General features: G+C 38.7%; 1 protein-coding gene across 5 annotated transcripts in view; it reads right to left on the reverse strand.

Moving 5' to 3' along the window:
- The window catches only part of BRCA2 (BRCA2 DNA repair associated), a 58,211-nt gene that overhangs the window by 20,473 nt on the left and 18,554 nt on the right, over positions 1 to 19,184 (reverse strand). For 4 of the 5 annotated variants that reach the window (XM_090027798.1, XM_090027808.1, XM_090027814.1 and 1 more), the window contains exons 11-15: positions 12,919 to 18,090; positions 9,468 to 9,560; positions 4,779 to 4,848; positions 3,620 to 4,029; positions 2,479 to 2,669 (exon numbers count right to left, since the gene is read on the reverse strand). In XM_090027798.1, the coding sequence (XP_089883924.1) occupies positions 2,479 to 2,669; positions 3,620 to 4,029; positions 4,779 to 4,848; positions 9,468 to 9,560; positions 12,919 to 18,090 (5,936 nt within the window). The remainder of the gene's footprint in view (positions 1 to 2,478; positions 2,670 to 3,619; positions 4,030 to 4,778; positions 4,849 to 9,467; positions 9,561 to 12,918; positions 18,091 to 19,184) is intronic. The other variant, XM_090027823.1, reaches the window with a different exon arrangement.

Genomic DNA, 19,184 nt, shown 5'->3' on the forward strand with positions numbered 1-19,184 from the left:
TTCAGGGCTTATGCATGGTAGTTGTGCATGAGGGTTGTTCCTAAAATTTTTAAAGATAAATTAGACAAACATCTGTCTCGGATGTTTTAGATATGGATAATCCTTGACCAGGTGGTTGGACAAAGTGACTTCCAGCCCTACTTCTGTAAGATTCATCGATCAAAGAGTACAATATTTTGATCTCTATAAAAACTTGCCAGGCAAGACTTTCCAAAAAATACTTAAATTTTACTGTCATGGAAAAAATGAAAATTTTAACCCAAAATAAACAGGTGTTGAATGTGATAAAGCAGACTAACATCTCAACTCAATTTACTATATTCATGCTTAAAAGGTCACCAATTACACTAACACATACCACATGTTAGCTATTTACCAGACTCTTCAGGAAAACGGGGCTAAAATATGAACAGTCTGGCAAAGCTAACTAGGCTTCACATATGGCAAGCTTTAGAAAGTAACATTTCAGAGCATAAATACCATTCTATCAATTATGTGAATTATAAAAAAAAACCCCTTCCAATAAATGCAAGGGACTGACTACCATATTCTGTTTTTTCACCTTTGACAAAAGTAAGATGTTTTTGATACTAACTTGGTTTCAAGTTAGCAGAAAATAAAACCAAACAAAAAATTAGCATTTTAACAGATATGAGAATCATTTGTTATATAAAAGGCTATTCATTTTAAGATTAGCTCTTACCAGTCAGTGGGAACTAGACCTCACTGATGGATTTACATCCCTCATTTTGCTTTCATCATTTGCTAATTGCATAAGAGAAGCTCTTACGAGCTTTGCTCTATTCTTATTTTTTTTTAATGTTTTTGAAGAGTTACAGACACACAAGTTTCTTAATATTGAAGAATACTGGCTTTACGAACACGCGTGGTGCTCTGGTGTGGTGCCAGAGGACCGGAAGAGGGCCAGCATGGTTCCCATTTTCAGAAAAGGGAAGAAGGAGGACCCAGGAAACTATAGGCCAGTTAGTCTTACCTCGATCCTGGGTAAGCTTTTTGAGAGAATTATCCTGGCGCATGTCCATGAGGGGCCAGCAGGGGAGGTTATGCTTGGGGCAACCAGCACAGGTTTATTAGAGACACTCCTGTCAGACCAACTTGGTGGCCTTCTATGACCAGGTCACAAAATCCTTAGATGCAGGGGTAGCAGTAGACATAGTCTTCCTGGACTTTAGGAAGGCCTTCAACACTGTCTCTCACCCCATTCTCATTAAAAAAACTAGGGGACTGTGGTGTTGACACATGGGTCAGTAACTGGCTAGAGGACTGCACCCAGAGACAGTGGTGGTGGATGGGTCATTTTTGACCTGGAGGAATGTGTGCAGTGGGGTCCCCCAGGGCTCAGTCCTCGGGCCTGCACTGTTCAACATCTTCATCAGTTACTTGGACGAGGGGGTAAAAAGCACCCTGCTCAAATCTGCAGACAACACTAAGATATGGGGAGAAGTGGGCACGCCAGAAGGGAGAAATAGGCTGCAACCAGACCTAGACAGGTTACAGGGGTGGGCGGATTAGAACAGGATGGGTTTCAACACTGACAAATGTAAGGTGATGCACCTGGGGAGGAAGAACCAGCAGCATACCTACAGGCTGGGGAACTCCCTTCTCATCAGTCCAGAGGCAGAAAAGGACCTTGGAGTCATCACTGATGCCAAGATGAACATGGGCCAGCAGTGTGGGTCAGAAGGCCAACTGCACCTTGTCATGCATCCACAGATGCATCTTGAGCAGGTCCAAGGAGGTGATCCTCCTCCTCTATGCAGCACTGGTCAGGCCACAACTGGAGTACTGCGTCCAGTTCTGAGCGCCACACTTCAAGAGGGATGTGGACAACATGGAGAGGGTCCAGAGGAGGGCCACTAGCATGATCAGGGGGCAGCAAAGCAGGCCCTACGAGGACAGGCTATGGGACCTGAACCTGTTCAGCCTCCACAAGAGAAGGCTGAGGGGGAAATCTAGTGGCCTGTTACAAACTAGTCAGAGGAGACCAGCAGGCACTGGGGGAGTCCCTGTTCCCCCGAGCACTACCAGGAGTGACCAGGAATAACGGTCACAAGCTGGCAGAGTGTAGATTCAGATTAGACAACAGGAGGTGCTACTTCACTGTCAGGGTGGCTAGGATCTGGAACCAACTTCCAAGCGAAGTGATGCTGGCTCCTACCCTGGGGGGTCTTTAAGAGGAGGGTAGAGGAACACCTAGCTGGGGTCATTTGACCCCAGTACTTTTTTCTGCCGTGGCAGGGAGTCAGACTCAATGATCTGCTCAGGTCCCTTCTGACCCTACCAACTATGAAACTATGAAGTGACTAAAACTGAAATGTTTTCCTTTTAGAACAATACCCTTAAAAATGTATTACTGTAATATTTGGCTATAAAATCCAAAGGGAGACATTTTATTTAAATATATATATTAACAAGTTGAAACATATATTAACATGAAATACAATACAAAAAATGTACCTGTTCTGTGGAATAAATATGAAGAGAGTTGTTTTCTACTGCAGCTTTAAGAGAGATCCTTTTTACTGCAGATGTTTTCATGATATAAAGACTGCCTGGCTGTGGTCGAATATTTTGTCTATATTTCTTTCTAATTCTCATTTCTTGCAGATTTCTGGCCTGCTGCAGATTTGTAATCATATTGGTCAAATCTGATAAGGGGCCGGGGGGACAAAAACCAAAAACCCATCAAATCCCATTGTGATACAATCAGACTGCACAAGCAACATATTTCACAGATTTTTACAATTTGCCCCAATTTAAATTTCAAAATGTTCTTTAATAAGCATTGTTTATGGGAAACCATTAAAAATGTTTCGTCTAATAAGTACAGTCCAAATAGAATTAAACACAAACTAATTCTGAAGCCTAATTTTGTTGTCACTGATAAACAAATAATGGGACAATGCCTAACTCTAAAGTTTTATACAGTGTCTGTTTATTTGCAACCAACAGAGCTAACTCTGCATACACTTGTGCACGTTAAGTTTATGCACATGATTAGTCCTATGGTGGAAAACTAAACTAATTTAAAGTTGTGTAAATTACTTATTATCTGGGATTTTCAGAAGAGGCTAAAAGAAGTAATTTTACCTCCCAATGAAGGTCAAAGAATCCTGACCATCTAATACTTTTATGCCTCTCTGAAATCCCAGAAATGTTTGCATAATTGGGCCTACATCTTAAGAAATACTGGTGATGCAAACAAACATATCCATTTATAATAAATAAAATGTAATTATTAGTGGCCATTTCATAATGCCTCTATAATACCCTTATATTAGACAAAAACAATCAGATATTAAATTAAATCTGAATACCTGAAATGAAAATTGCACAACATATTTTCTAAGCATTGCTGCATGTCTAAAAATGCTAACGTACTTGAATAACTAAAAACATATCCATAAATGAGAATGCTATGAAAGTAACAGCTCAAAATCAAATCAGAGGAAAAAACAACAGTATTTCCTAATGTTTCTACATATAGGTTTAAAAATAAAAGCAAGAATTTAACAGTAAGGTGCAAAAACTTCAGGAACATTTTCAGACAACTACTGCTCATAACAGATAACTGAGCAAAACTTTCCCCTAAAAATACCTGCACCGTCGTTTCCCAAATTTCTGGCTGCTGCATGCTTGGTGCAATCTCTCTCATCTGACTGATAAGCTTCACCTTCACCAGTGCTTTGTTGAACTAAGGCATCTTTTTGTTCCTTATCTACATTCACATTGCTGTTAGTCAGTGAGTCCAGTGTTTTGTTGCCAAGCTTTTCATCTGCCAAATCATCCAACTTAGTTTTGAAGGGTGGAACAAAAAATTTGGTGGTTTTGCTTTGTATATCCAGATTTTTTGTTTTCTCACTTTTCTCAGCTGAGGTCTTACTAAGTGGAGTAAAACAACTTGAAATACTGCTTGAAGAAGTGTCAGATTTAGATATAAATCCTTTAAAATTTTGATCAGGTAGAGTAAAGTTAGGATTCCTGACTTCTTGTCGTACCTTAGTAGCACTGTATGGATAAAAATATTTGAACAGAGGTAGTTGAGCTTATCAAAAACCTTTAATTTATCAGAAAACTTTAAATTTCATTCTTTAATTTGTGAGTGCTTAGGGACTTCAGGCCACCCAGCCATATGCTATAGGGGGCTAAATGCAGCACCGTGCTCTCCCCTCATCACATAGCTCTTCCCACCTCACTCTACACGGGCCGCCTTAATCGCATGGTCCACGCCCCCCCCAACCAATACCATGTGGTAGCATGGTGCAGTCCAGCCTTTGCCTACCACCTCTTGGTACACTGCACTTGGCACACTGCAAAAGATCCCCAGCCATGGGATTTCACAATCCAGCTGGTCATGCTACCCCCAGGAATGGTGGTAGGCAATGGAAGGTAGGAGAGGGAGGGGCAGCCTGGGTTGAATTTTTTCGATTCTGTCAACTTGAAATACTTTTCTTTTTTTCACAAATAAAAACAGATTTAATGCATTTTTTTAATTTCAGGAAAAATCAAATCTGAATTCAAATATATTGTTTCTTATTGTATTTCTATGGAATACTGCAGTTATTGTTTCAATAAAGGCAACAGTTTAGATGTTGCCTCTGTATTTTGAACTAAAATTGATTAGCTTTTCTTTAGAAAATGTTGTAGGAAATTACTATAGAAAAGTAAAAAGAATCAATCTGTAGGAAAATATATTCTCTTTTTTTATCCAAAACAATTGCTTTAGAAATAAGCCCTATATAGTATACATCTCTTACCTAAAAGGACTACAGGTTACCGGTTTTAAAGGAACACGGTATATAAACTTTCTTCTGTCTTTGATTGTACCTAAAAGTAAATACACAGAAACACAATATCACTTGACTATTTAATAGAACATATTAAGATGGCACTTTCATATGAATACAGACAATGCAATACCTTTTTCTCCATTTCTATTTTGAAGGTAAATAATTGACTTTGTATTAAGTCCTCTTTGATTTTAAAAGACTGTTTAGGTTTCCTTAGCTTGCCACTTAATGAGTAAAAATAAGTTGTAATAAATTGACAAATAAGTACAAAAGTGCTATGTAAATCACCTTTGGGTACAGATCTATTTCTCATCAGCACATTGCCACTAGAAAGATTCAATACCTGATAAATAAGCAAAGTACTAGGAGATGCATTGTGCTTAGGTGCAGAGAGCAGGCAGTGAAATGCAGAAACAACAGAAATTTCAGGTACTGAACTGGTTTGCAACCTCTTTTTCTTGTTTTCATTTGTTCTGGCATGCTTTTCTCTGTGTACATTCTTGTGGGAGAGATTTTCAAACAGTATATACTACTTTTAAAGGCTTCAGGTACTTATACTTTAAGAACTAAAACCAGGACTGTCCTACCAAAAGCCAAAGGGGTATGTAAATTCTACTACTTACAAATAGTGTCTAGAAAACATGCAAATAGGCCCTGAGGGCAATGCCCTACAAATACTGATGATGAATAAATAGTAGAGGCTACTGCAGCTTGCACCCTGATTTGATGAGCTTTGATACTGCTAACAGTCAAGGTCTCAAAAACTCTTAACATAGCTGGATGCAAGATGAAATTCATTTTTTAATTTGTTTGTGTAAACTGTATTACTTCTCGTTCTCTCGTTAAAGGAAATAAGTTGTCTAGGAAATGCTGCAAAGACTTCCTCTTATCTCTTAGTGGATGTTATACCATCTCTTAGTGGATGTTATACCTTTAAAGAATTCTACTTTTTTGATGACATGGTGTAATAGCTCAAAGAGCCTGATAACTCAAATTCATTTTTAGGCATGTAAACACCAAACTGAGATCCCATGATGGAGGCAGTTTAGATACAAGTAGAAAGATCCTTTTAATAAAAAAGAACCTTGAGAAATCTTGCTCTGACTGGAAGTACAAATACTGTGGAACTTTCAGCAGGAAGGAAGAAATCCCCAAGAGATGCCAAATAAATTGTCAAAGAATTGAGGAAAAGGTTCTTACCCCTGCAATCCTTTAAGGGGGAGAATACATAGGCCACACAGAGGGCCATGATACTCAACCACAGTTGAGCAGCACTCTGGAGTGCTTTTCAAGGGTGCCATGATGTGCCACACAATGTTAGCAGTTAGATGTGCAACCACAATTCACAAGACAAACCAGAAATTTTAAATATAAATCCGTACTTTTAAAAACATTCTGTCGTGAGTTCTTATTATTTTGAGTAAAAAAGCCCCAAAAACAAAACCAAAGAGCTAGCAATTCCAAGGGCTGCCTCAAGTCAAATGGTTGAGAACCACTAGTCTCTAGTGTATCTAGCAACAATAAATGCAGATAACAAACATCTGACACTGATCATGTCATGATTAAATTCTATTCCATTTAGAATTGAAAGTTTTCCTTGTAAATTCTCTTCTACTAAGTGGGCTGGCTTGGACAAGTGCTTACTAAACTAGATACTACCCACTGCAAACTGGAGGGAAAAAAATATTGAGATGACCTGATCCTCCCCTCCCCCATTCTGCACAGGAAGGGCTGCTGCAAGAGGTAAGGATAGGAGGTGAGGTGGGCTAAAGGATATGCAAAAGGTGTGTAGTACAGCCACGCTGGAGCTATTAGCGTGAAAATTGTCTTGCTCCGTTTCAACTCTTTAAGGATTCTTGGCAGTAATAGTATTGGGGGGATGGGAAATAAGCTGATCTGACCAAATAATCACAAAACAATCTCCTAATAAGGCACAACTTACCATACCATTCAGAATAATTCTGAAACACACTGCTCTGCTTGGCTGCATGCTACAAAATTGTGCTTTCATTTTTCCACCATTCCACAGACATGCAATTCTTTGAAGGATGTATAACCAGCATGTCTAGGTTATACTTGCCTACAACAGGTTGTGCTTGCTTACAACATGCACTGACTTGAAATGTATCTTGTGTGAGAGGTTCACCAGTGTAATATGCTGCACAAACTGGAAAGCAAAGGCAAGATAATACTGGATGTTAAGCAGTGCTCCTTCTAAGCCAGGGGCAGGCAATTATTTCAGGCAGAGGGCTGCTTACTGAGTTTTGGCAAGCCATCGAGGGCCACGTAACAGGCAGCCAGGGGCACATAAATATTAATTTTCTAAAGTTTTAGGAGTCCCTTGGGCCAAACAGAATGACCTGGTGGGCCGCATCCGGCCCTCATTTCGCCTGCCCTTGCTCTAAGCTGTATGGTGCGCATGGCTGCTCATGCTGCGCTGCCAGGTGCGCCTGTGCAGCCACGCACGCCACACAGCTTAGAGGAATGCTGATGTCAACTCAAAGAGGATGCAGCCTGAAAGCTGTTGCAGAGTAAAAACTCTTTTCTGTTTTTAGAGTACAGAACTATTGTAATACATTTTGTGGTGCAGCTGATGTCAGAGTAATTTTTTCTGCATTTATCATCATAAACCCTAGAACTCTGAACAGGTTTAGGATTGTATTAATTGATGAATTGGGTCAATGGAGGTACATTTTATAAGTCAGTCATTTTGGTACAGGGACACTTTTATACATTTGACATGGGTATAAAAGTGTTTGTGATTATCTTTCTAAACATGCTTGATGTAGCAACTTGTGGCAATTAGGAAACTGAGAAACCTGTTTCTTGGATGAATATCTACATGAAAATAAGCATTCTTCATGGTGAGAACTTTGAACCAATTTCTGTGACCTAGTGAAGGGATTATGAATGATAAAAATGACCATTCTGTATCTGATACGTCAGATTAGGATGTTGAATTTACTGAGCCTGAGAATGGGTGTCCATCCACTTTTCTCCTTGGGAATCAGGAAGTCTTTAAAATAAAAGCTGAGTTTTTCAAGACAGGATATTCAGTCTAGGGGCCTTGTGTCTGTCTTATTGTGAACGTCCCTGAAAAGGGACAAGTAAGGTAGATGCAACCTAAGTAGGCTTGGCAAGATTTGTTTTTTAATCAGTGAACATTGATAAATGTTGATTTCACCTCATACTCACAGACTGATGAAAAATATTTTGATAATAAGAGAAATTGATAGAAAGGGGATGTAAAGAAAAAAATGGCTGATGGAGTGGGTGATGACAGGGGAAACAGTCCCACAAAACTGTGCTGACTGCAGTTTGGACTGCAACTCCTAGAAACCCCAGGGGACTAGGAACAGAAGACAACAAAGTGACAAAGCAGACAAAGGAGCTACCAGCAGACGAGTGGAGCAGGAGTGATGGCAGCCTGCTGCTCAGCTGGTGGCAATCCTTCAGTAGTTAAGTTTGTCATTAATAAATTGTCTGTCCCCTACACCCTAATTTCATGCAATCCTTAACATTTAAGTTGATAAAAAACAAAGTAAATGCTAAAAAATAAACATTGATATTATCCATCAAAATTATTAAAAAATAAAAAATTGAATTCTGCCAAGCCTAAACAAAGCACTGAACTGTGCATCTTATGGAAATAGTTTCCACCACCTTTTTTTGGCTGCAAAAGACTTCTATGTTATAAAAGAATCAGTAAAAGGTACCACCCATACAAGGTAGGGAAATGAAAAGGGTGGCCTCTCTACAACACTAATATGTGGCTAAAATCAGTACCCAGATTAAAGGATAACAGGCTGAAGCAAGCCAAGTCAAGATGTAAGTTATATTAATGTAATATGTTTTAGAGTTGTATCTTCTGCAGGTTACACCAGCTCTCACATTATCAATTCAGAGCCTTAAACTGATCCATGGATTCTTTTGAACTTTCAAGGTCCCCCATGGAATTGGCTCAACTTATCAAACAGAGAACATGCAGTAGATTCCTGCAGTAAATTCAGCTGTATGTGCACAGCGAGCTCTCTCTGAGCTCACTGCCCGGTCAATGTGGATTCTGCAAGAACTCTGTGACAGCAGCAAGCTCTTGAGTTCACAGGCTGGTTGTGGTAGGGGCTGGTAAGAGCTCTTCTTACCTTTCATGTGGCTCCAGAACCCAGGGGGTGAACACTGCTGTTGTTCCTCCCATCCCATCGCTTCCTTTGCCTCCCTGTTGAATTCAGCGGCCATGGAAAGGAGAGGATGCCTGGGGGCAGTGCTCACCTCCTGGGGTCCAAAAAACACAGACTCCAGCCAGACCCCATGGCCTGTGATCTTAAAGTCTCTCAGCAAGTATGTTCCTGAAAGTATGTTTTAGGTGTCAATGTTAACTCACACTTCCACATTTTTGTAGAAAGTTTTACAGTAAAAATCTGCCTATTGACAAGGTATCTTAGTAACTTTGGAGTTTGAGAATTTAAAGGTCGGGAAGGCTGGTTGGTGTGGAGAGTAATTTTGCCTTATATAGTTATTTCTTTAATAGAAGAAACATTTACAAAAATCTTAATTCTACATGAGATTTTGTGCAGAAATTAAGAGCTTGATACAGAATTCTATTTGGGACATTTCATACCACAAATAACTGTATAGGATATAGATTTTAAAAATTACCATCAGGAGTGCTTTTTGAAGCATTCAAAGATTTATGGGGATCCTTTGTTCTGTCAAATTCAGGTAATAGTTTCCTTTTAATTGGAGGTTCTTCTGGAACAAAACAATGGGAAGTTACTTATCAAGTACTGGAATTCAAGATGCATTATTCATATGCACATTCTACCACAAATGCAAGCTCAGAAACATTTTACTCCTAGCATTATTAATCAGGCTTCATGTATCTTGCTTCTCTTCACACTCTGTGCAGAGGGCATAAGTGGTTGTACATGCTTCCTGCTTCTCGGTTTCTTTTCAGCCACAGAATCCGAGAGTGTTAGGGATTCCAAGAAGAGGGGAAGTATGAACATGTATTCGCAAGCTGCCCCTTGAATTTCCCAAAAGTCTGGTGGCAGCCTATCAACAAAAAGTGGCAGGGGTTCATGAATTCTGAAATCAGACCGAGCTAGTCTTATCTTGTTGTTGACCCTGTGAAATTGCAAATTGGTGGAGGAGTAAGATGGCTCCCCTAGCAAGTCCAGTTTACCTGGTCAATTATTCTTCAGGCTGCTACAAAACTTTCTTGCCTTCTGTTAAGCTGCTGCTATGACTATGGAAGACGGCATACAAAAATATGCTGGCACCTGGAAGGACCCAATCTAATCTCTCAACCTGTTGTATGATGAATTTTCTAGACAGAGATGGCTGGTGTCTGTCATGTCATTCTGACAAGGTTCACCATTGGCTCATTGATGGGGAAGGTAATCTTGTCAGATACAGACTTGCAAAATGCACATGAGCCTGTGTGAGGATTCATTAGTCTCATCAATTGAAAACTGCAAAGCTCAAGCTGTTTGGAAGCCCCTGAAAACCTCTCTATCTGGGACATGATAAAAAAGAATCATTTCACTGTCAGAACAGAGGGGATAGTGGACTAGCATCAAGAAACCTCTCTATTACAGAGACTGAGTCTGGAAATTCTTTCCTTTCAAGGAATTTGACAGCCAAAGTCTGGGCATGAAAGTATAGTACTGAGACAGATTATCACAATCCCAGAAAAAGAAAACCTATTTCTTTTAATGCAGGGCCCACAACTGAAAAAGGCTGTTTTTGAAAGGGTCCCTGCAAGCACTTAACTGGAAACGAGAAAAACCTGAGGCAGCAGTATGGAGGTCACATGCTTCTCTCTAAAGCTTGTTAGGTTACTCTGTGCTGAAAAAGAAGTGGCACCACATAAAATACTGGAACCAGCAGATGGGTATGAAAGAAGACAGCGCTAACATGCTGGCTTTCCAATGGTTTGGTCAACAGAAAGCCAAACAGAGCTTTGGTGCTTGCTTTTGTTTGATGCACCAAAAAGACATGCCTTAGAACCAGACACTGGCTTTAGAGTTCCCTGGGATCCAACAAGGCCAAAGGTACAAAGAAAAGGCAAATACCTCTCTAAAGACCCCCGGGGATTTTCCCTGGAATCTTCTTTGGGCTTACGCTCACTGGAAACTCCTCTGGCACCATTGACAAGCATAGTATCCTCTAAAAGGTATTCATGCCTCTGGTAGTTCTGTAACCTGCTAAATTCTGCATTGTAGGGTCTAAACTTGATTGCACAGATTTTTTCAGAAGCTACACCTGGGGTCTAACTAAGACAAGGTCCTTTTAAGACAGGGGTGGGCAATTATTTTGGGCAAGGGCCGCTTACTGAGCTTTGGCAAGTCATCAAGGGCCACATGACAGGCAGCCCAAGGCAGATTAATATTAAATTTTCTAAATTTTTTTTAGGGGCCCTGTGGGCTGGATAGAATGGCCTGGGCTGCATTTTGCCTGCCCTGTTCTAAGACAAGGAAGTGAATGATTTCCAAACAGTATATTTCCCAGGGTGATGAGTAAGGATACTTAATCTACCTGACTATTGCAGAAAAAATTGCACCATAGGAAAGTTATATATTAAAAATCAAGGGAAGCCATGCTGATGGTCAAGGGAGAAAGCTGCTGGAAGTAGATAGGACAAATGAAGCTTCTGTAGCCATAGGAGGCTACTTGAAAGGCTAAAGGAGGCTTACATCTTACTGAAAAACAGACCAGAAAGATAGAAAAGAAAACTAATTAAAAGCAAATTATGATTCAGAAACAAACAAAACAAAGCATTTTGTTTTTAAATAGGTGTAGATCAAGCATAGTCTGGAATAGACTTTAGCACTTTGATCTTGAGCGGTCTGTTGAAAAGGATGGAAAGCAACCACTGCCCTTTCTTAATGTTTTCAGTACAGAGTACGAAGAAAGATGAGATATACAAGTGTTGTAAGAGTGCCAGGTTAAAGTGCCTAACCTCAAATACTTGACAAGTATGTACATGCACCCAAAATAGTATATACATATGGATAATTAGTTAAAAGGAAAGCACTGTCTTTTAAAAGTGGATTTCCTATTAATTTCAATATCTTACCCAATGTTGTATAATATAACTAGCTTCTAAACTCAACATTTAAGCAGTTGTGCCAAAACAAAATTAGCAATTTTACAGATTACAAACACCAATGAAGATGTCCTTTTCAGCTAATAGCGCTGGTTTCCCAGCAGCAGCAGTCTCTGCTCCCATGATCGCTGGGGTGTCTGCTGTCAGGAGGCAGCTTTGCTGTTGCCACTACAAGGGCAGTAGCTGTCCCCACTGTAGCAAAAGCCCTCTTTACCACTGTGATGGTGGCAGCAGGATGCCCAAACAGATAAGCAGAGCTCACCACAGAGGAACTATAGCCTCAGTACCCAGCAGATTGTAAAGGAGCTAGCCAGTCACTCTCCCTCCCTTCCCTCCTTGGGAAACCATTCTTACTGACACCACAAAACAATTTTCAGATGACAGGACTCAACCTCCAGATTACCTGAAATCAGTTTAAACCAAAGAAAAGTAAAATGTTCTAAGCCAGAGGTACTCACTCAACCTATGATTTGTAGGCCATGTTGATCCTGCTGGTCAACCCTATGTTCTGGCCCACAAAGTAGCCTCATACAACCCACCTGGCTCGTGGAACAGGACTGGTTTTGTACCACCACTCTAAATCAGTGCTGCTTAAGCTTTTGGCCCTGCAGGCCAGGTGAGTGACAAGAGTCCAGTCTGCAGACTGAATTGAGCCCCTAATGCCAGGACTGGGCCCCTTGCACCTGGCTGAGCCCTCTCCTGCCAGGACTGGGCCATGGGGCCTGATGCTGCCCCCGTTCTTGCCTGCACTCTGGATTGTGCAGCCCATCCAACATGCAGGGCCTAGGCTTCCCACAGGTCCAGGAAACTGTTAGCAGGGAAGCAGGCCACCACTCCACTGCCAAATTCCCAGAACCACTAAGCAGCTCTGTGGGCCAGATAACAGCACTGCAAGCCAGATCTGGCCTACAAGCCAGGGGTTGAGCACACCTGCTCTAAGCAATTCCATAATGTGAAGTTAAATAAACTTCAATAGAGTTTAATACGCCACAGACTTACCAACTGAGATTTGCTCTGCCATGCGTCTCTTCCCCATTCTCATGTTTAATGGAAAGTTTTTATCCATCTTTCTACATGCCAAAAGGGACTTTTTGGTACTATTTTGTAGTTCATAATCAGTGAGGTCACAATCTTCCATTAAAGCCTTGGCACTTTCCACTACTTCTGTTTCCAAATAATTTTCTGGAATCTGGGAGCATGTAAGATAAACACCCTGCTTTGGTTTAGTAGGTGTACTGCACAAAACTACTTTACTATTTTTTCCCATCCGTTGATGCTCATTTTTTGAAGAGCAGGAATCCTTTAGCATAAAGGCATTTTTTAATAGTGTTAAGTGCTTGTCCTCTTCACTGTGGGTTAAGCCCAAAGATTTACTGCAAATGTTTTCTAAAGGCTTTGTTTCATGAGAGATTCCTGGTAAGTCAGTTTCTTTATTGCAAGTTTCCTGAATTCTTGAATTCTTGATTTCTACTCCTGCTTTAGCCATACCAACATAATTAACTGAAGTTTTAATAGCTGAACCACAATCTTGCATTGAATTAACGTGATCTGCATAGCAACATTTGGTGCTGGCAATATTATCAAAATCTCTTAGGATTCCTGTAACTTTATGAAGAGCATTTTCAGAGACTAGCACTTTCTTTCCACTTGCTGTGCTGAATCCAAATGGAGGACTCAGAATGAGTTCCGGATTTGGAAGGTTTTTTTCTTGTGATTTTACTAACTCCATGTTCACAAGTACTGAAGCACTTGCAGTTCCACCCTTCCCTATTTTTCCCCTGACTGAAGATACTTTATAGCCATATTTCATATCCAAAATGCTTTGTTGCCCATCTAATGAATTATTTTCCATTTCAAAAAAAAGCTGTCTAGCTTTCTTTAATGAATCTTCTGATAATTGTACATGTTTACCACTTGCTGTGCTAAAAAAACCTAGATTACCTGCAGGAAAATCTCCAGGATGATTTAGCTTTTTAGGAGATTTATATATACCAGAAAGTTTATTTTTCATTTGAAAGGACAGTGACTGAAGACTTGTCTCAGATCCAAGATCTGGAGATGTATTTCTCTTCTGGTATAGTGTTTGTTTATCTTTATGACTGTTCTTATTTGCATTAGGGAAATGGACTGTAGATACATTATCCATCTCAGTCTTCTCTACATTTACTGAATTATTAAAAATGGGGCAGTTGGTGTTTTCAAAGGTCTTCAAGCGATCTGTTGTAACATCAACTTGATTAATTTCCAATTTAGTCTTAATATTCTGTTTTATAGGGTTATCAGGATTTTCTGGAAACAGCTGTCTGACTCTCTTCAGGGCATCTTCAGAAACAGTGACTGTTTTACCTTTTGCTGTACTGAAAACAAATGGTCCATCCTTCAGTGGCTTTGAAAAAGAACTTTCTACTTTTGTTGCTGAAATTTTCAGAGTATTTTCAGCACCCAGAAGTTTCAAATCATTTTTTGGATTTATACAACTTTTATTATGAAATGTATCTTTGAAACTAATAAAACTGTTTTTGTCTGAAGAAAGACTTGTCAGTGGCTGTTCTTGACAAGTATTAGGTATATTTTCTGAGACACAGTTTATAATATGGCACGTGTCATTTGAATTTTGACATTCAGACTGCTTCGTATGGCATTTAACAAAAGAGCTACTATCTGACAAGTTGCCCAAACTTACATAAAAGCAATCATGGCATTTATTTTTATCATCCTTAACTGTTAAAATACTTTGTGCATTTTCATGTACAGGATTTTCTACGGAAGTGTGGGAAACTTGTGTTACATGCATATCTGTAGTCTGGTCAGTACTAGAAACAAGCAATGTATGTTTTGAGGCATCACTTTTTCTTGAAGAGTGTTCCAGTTTTCTCTCTCCAAAAGACTCTGTCTCAAATACAGAAACTTTACTTACAACATTTTTTCTACTTTCAGTATAAAATTCTGAATCTAAATTTCCAAAGTCCACAGCAATAGGTCTTTTTGAATAAAAAGCTTCTGCATATTTTTCAGGTTCATTGGCCAAGTTAGCCAACACACTGCTCTCTAATGAAAGATTTTCCCTAACTGTTTTTTCAATTGAACTACCTTGTACTATCAGTTTAAATGCATCTTTTCCAGGTTTTTTAGAAACAGGGTTATCTGTAAGATCAAGCTTTTCTTCAATACAGTTAGCAGTGTTTTCCATAAACAATTCACAATCTCCTACAAATGTTTTGTTACCTTTCTTTTCATTTAAAGACTGAATCTCAGGGTCCTCAAAATTGCCATTGTCTTCGTTCTCAAAGAATATATTTTCATCTGCAAAAAACAGTTTTGCTTTAGCCAAAGATTCATCAGCAGTTGTAATTTTCTTGCCACTTGCAGTATGGAAACCAATAACATTGGTCTGCATTGTATCTTTGATTTTAAAGTCTTTGTCTTGTTGGATGTTAATTTGATAATGGTCAAAGCACATTTTGGTTTCATCTTGGTTCATGTTAATACTTTTTTGGACAGAAATTGTATCTGCGCCTTCTTTGCTAATACTATTTGTCATTTGCCTATTGAGGATTGAAACAACTTTATTCAATTCTTTTTCTGCATATGTTTCAGGAAGCAAATGTGGGGCTTCATCCAACAGTGCCTCAGAAACTGATATATTAGTTACAGTTTGAAAATTTTGTGATAAACATTTATGACCCGAACTTATTTTTTGTTCTTTTGTATTATGATCCAGTTGTTCAATTTCATCCAGAATATTTAAAGTAAACATCTCTTCAGTTTTAGCTGCTTCTCCGAAACATGTTAGATCTGACAGAACTTCTTGAGAATTAGACTTAACTTGAGTGTCACCCTGGTTTGGTAGCTGTTGTAAGATTTTCAGACTCTGAGCATGGCTTTCACTAGATGGTAGACTATTTCCCATTTCAAGAGCAGAATATTGTGCGTTATCTTTTAGGTTATTAACTTCAGTACTCCCAATAATATGAATATTTTCACCATCATTTTTTGGTTTATTTTCCATGTGTATTTGATTATTTTGAGATGTATGCTCAGAAGCCACCTGTATATCTTTTAAATTTGTTGCACAGCAGTTGCCCTTTTCTGTTGGGCATCTAGAAACATTCCAATTAGAAGACATGCATTTATTTGAACATCTACTTTTTGTATTTATTTCAGTGAATTTCAGCATTTCACTACCATCATCCAGGTCACTGAACAACTTTGTAGCTCTTGTCAAAGCCTTGTTAGAAATATGTATTTTTTTGCCTCCAGCTGAACAAAAGCCTTCCAAATTAGAACATTTTTCTTGCATAGGAATGGAGAAAATTGGTATACAATGCATCCTATTTTCATTTGCACGTAAATTAGAAGCAACCTCTTCACAGTTATAGTTCTGGAGATTAAAATTGTCTTCTTTTTTATTGCCCACCATTTTAGACTCTGTGTCTGCACACTTACTCAAAAAATTGTCACTTATTTTAACTTCAGTTTCAAAATCATCAACAGAATCTGAATTTTTACACAGGCCAGAAATATTCTTTGAGTTAATCATTTCACTGGTACCTACACTTACATATAATTCAGATGCATTATTCTGTGTTACACTGTTTCGAAACTGTGTAAATTCAAACTGGCTACCTGTTTCTTCTAGTATGTTAGAAAGTTCAGTGATTTCAGCTTCTTGGCTTGCTGTCAAAGTTTGGTTTTGTTCACGTAACTGTTGCTGATTTTTAGGCAAGTTTTGAAAAGACGAATGCATGCTTTTAAATAAAATACAATGTGGATTATTAAATTCAACCAAACCTGCTTGTGAATCAAAACTAGGGGAAGAATCAGTGTCCAATTTATTTTCCAAAACTGAAGAAATCTTATTTTCACTTGTAACTTTATTTGAAATGCTTTTTATTCCATCTGTGGACAAATCCTTAAGACACTCATCCTCCATATCTTTGAAAAGCATTTTGCTTCTTGTTATGCTATTTTCAGAGAGTCTGATCTGCTTATTGGAAGCAGTTTGGAAGCCATCAAACCTCTGTTTTAAACTGTGTGCACTAAAGCTTGCATGTCCTAGCCATTTCTCTTTGTTTTCAGAATTTTCTTTGGCTCTCTTGTTGAAACATAAAGATGTTACTGAATTTATATTGTTATCTGATGCAGTACATTTTAAAGGATATTCAACTGCCTTCATTATATGATGTTTAATTTCTGTATTAGGCTCTGGTCCTTTCTTTGATAGAAGCACAAGTCTTGCTTTTTGAGCCTTAGTTGAAACAGACTCTTGTGCACAAAAAGCTGGTACATCTTGCAGCAGTGGCAACGTAGATTTCTCAGAAATTACCACTGGTAAAGAACTAAGATCTGTGCGATCCAACACTTTATTGCCACTTTCTACACCTACTATGTTTTTGTTATCAGCTGTCTGAAACTTATTTTCATCATTTTCAGCAGACTCAGTTTCTCGATTATCAGCTGTAACTTTTAAAAATGAACCTCCATCCATTTTGTTCCCTCCCTTTAGCAGAGTGCTAGAATTCTTATATGACTGTATTTTCAATGGTGAATTAATTATTCCTTTACATTCATGTATTGGCAACTTGTTAGTAGCATAATTTTCTTTTGCTGATGTATTTCTATTGCAACGTATACTATTGCTGTTATTTTTGTCAAGGTTAATTTCACTCAAGCTATTGCTGCAGTTACAGTTTGTCATAGAAACTGGTTCTAACTCAAATTCAATCAAGTGATCATTATCACTAGAAGTCTGTCTACACTGTGGTCCCTGTTGAGGTGCAACAGTAGCATTCAGATTAGTATTGGTATTTCCAGCTAACACATCTTTTTTAGGGGACTGTATAGTCCTACCAAAGTCCATTTTGGAATACTTCGTTGTGAAGAAGCAGGCTGTGACTAAAACTTTATGCTTTATACTTGGACCAGCATTAGTATTTGAAGCATCCACTAAATAGTCTCTCCAAGTACTGGCCATGTCTGATGTAACAGGTTGATGCTCCTCTCTATTATTTTTTACTACATCCTTCAACTCGTGATGCACCAGTTCATTATTGAAAGAACTAGCAGAGGAGTTATTTGCAATATCTGTTTTGGTGGCGTACTTGCTTGACACAGACTTTTCCTCAGTCTCTGACAGTAAACATTTTCCCTCAGTAGAGAGAACTGGAAGGTCTATAAAAAAAATAGGAAATATTGTAAATTAATCCGACACGTCAATCAACAGAAGTAACACAGCAATTCTCACTTTTTCAAAAAAGTGGCAGCTAAACAAATAAGTCCTTTCACAAAATTATGGCTCTAAAGCTGTTAGTACTTAAGTACCTACTTATCTTTACTACCATGAATGGCTTATTGATTTAAAGTGTGTAAATGTTCATAGGACTGTGGCTTTACATGACTCAATTATGGTCTGATAACTGACCAGCGAATCTGATATGATCTGAATAACAAATCAATTGTTTTTATTAAATTGAATTAGAGGAGGTGGTGTCCATCTTTTGATTGTTGAGCATTCATGTTCAGTAGTATATATTTCACGCAAGAAAGGATCCTTGATTTTTTAGTTTGATGTAATAATTCTTGTAAAATGCACAACTTTTGAAAATAAATTATAAAGTACAGTACCAGAGTAGATGTGTACTTTAGCAAATTTTTAAAAAGGTTTAATGCTCCTGAAAGAGGCAATGGAAATTAAAGGTTCCCTCTAGAATAATACTTTTTAGTCACTCTTGACTTTGAAAAAACATCCTCCAAAATTTGAAGGTGCTGAATAATCTGCATGTCCATTCAATCCTCTTTAACACCAAGGTGACAATAATGACTAGAAATTAGTCCAATACATTTCAAATAGGCTAACCAGACTGCTTAACATTTCTGTCATTATTACCTTCAGTGGGCTAACTCCAGATGTTATTACCAGTCCTGTGAGCTACAGTTTTCCTTCCAAACTATAATGATTCCTCTGAAGTGCATGTGAAACAAAAAGTAGGTTCTATAAAAAAAAGCGTCACTAAAACAGGATTTCTCAACCTGTGGGTTGTGACGCAAAAGTAGATCACAAGAATATACGAACAGGTCACAAACAAATTTTAAAAATGGATTAACAAGCTTGAAAAATGGAGACAAATGTGGGAAACCATAGCTTTTCCCTTCCAGACTGGCAAGGTTCCAGCCTGCAAGGGACTGCTTGCCCCCTCCCCCCCCCCCCACCTCACACTGGGTCAGAACTGGCCATCAATGTTTACAAATGGGATCTAGTACAAAAA

The sequence above is a fragment of the Crocodylus siamensis genome, chromosome 1 (assembly GCF_052110815.1).
Source record: "Crocodylus siamensis isolate JL-2025a chromosome 1, ASM5211081v1, whole genome shotgun sequence".
Classification (NCBI taxonomy): domain Eukaryota; kingdom Metazoa; phylum Chordata; order Crocodylia; family Crocodylidae; genus Crocodylus; species Crocodylus siamensis.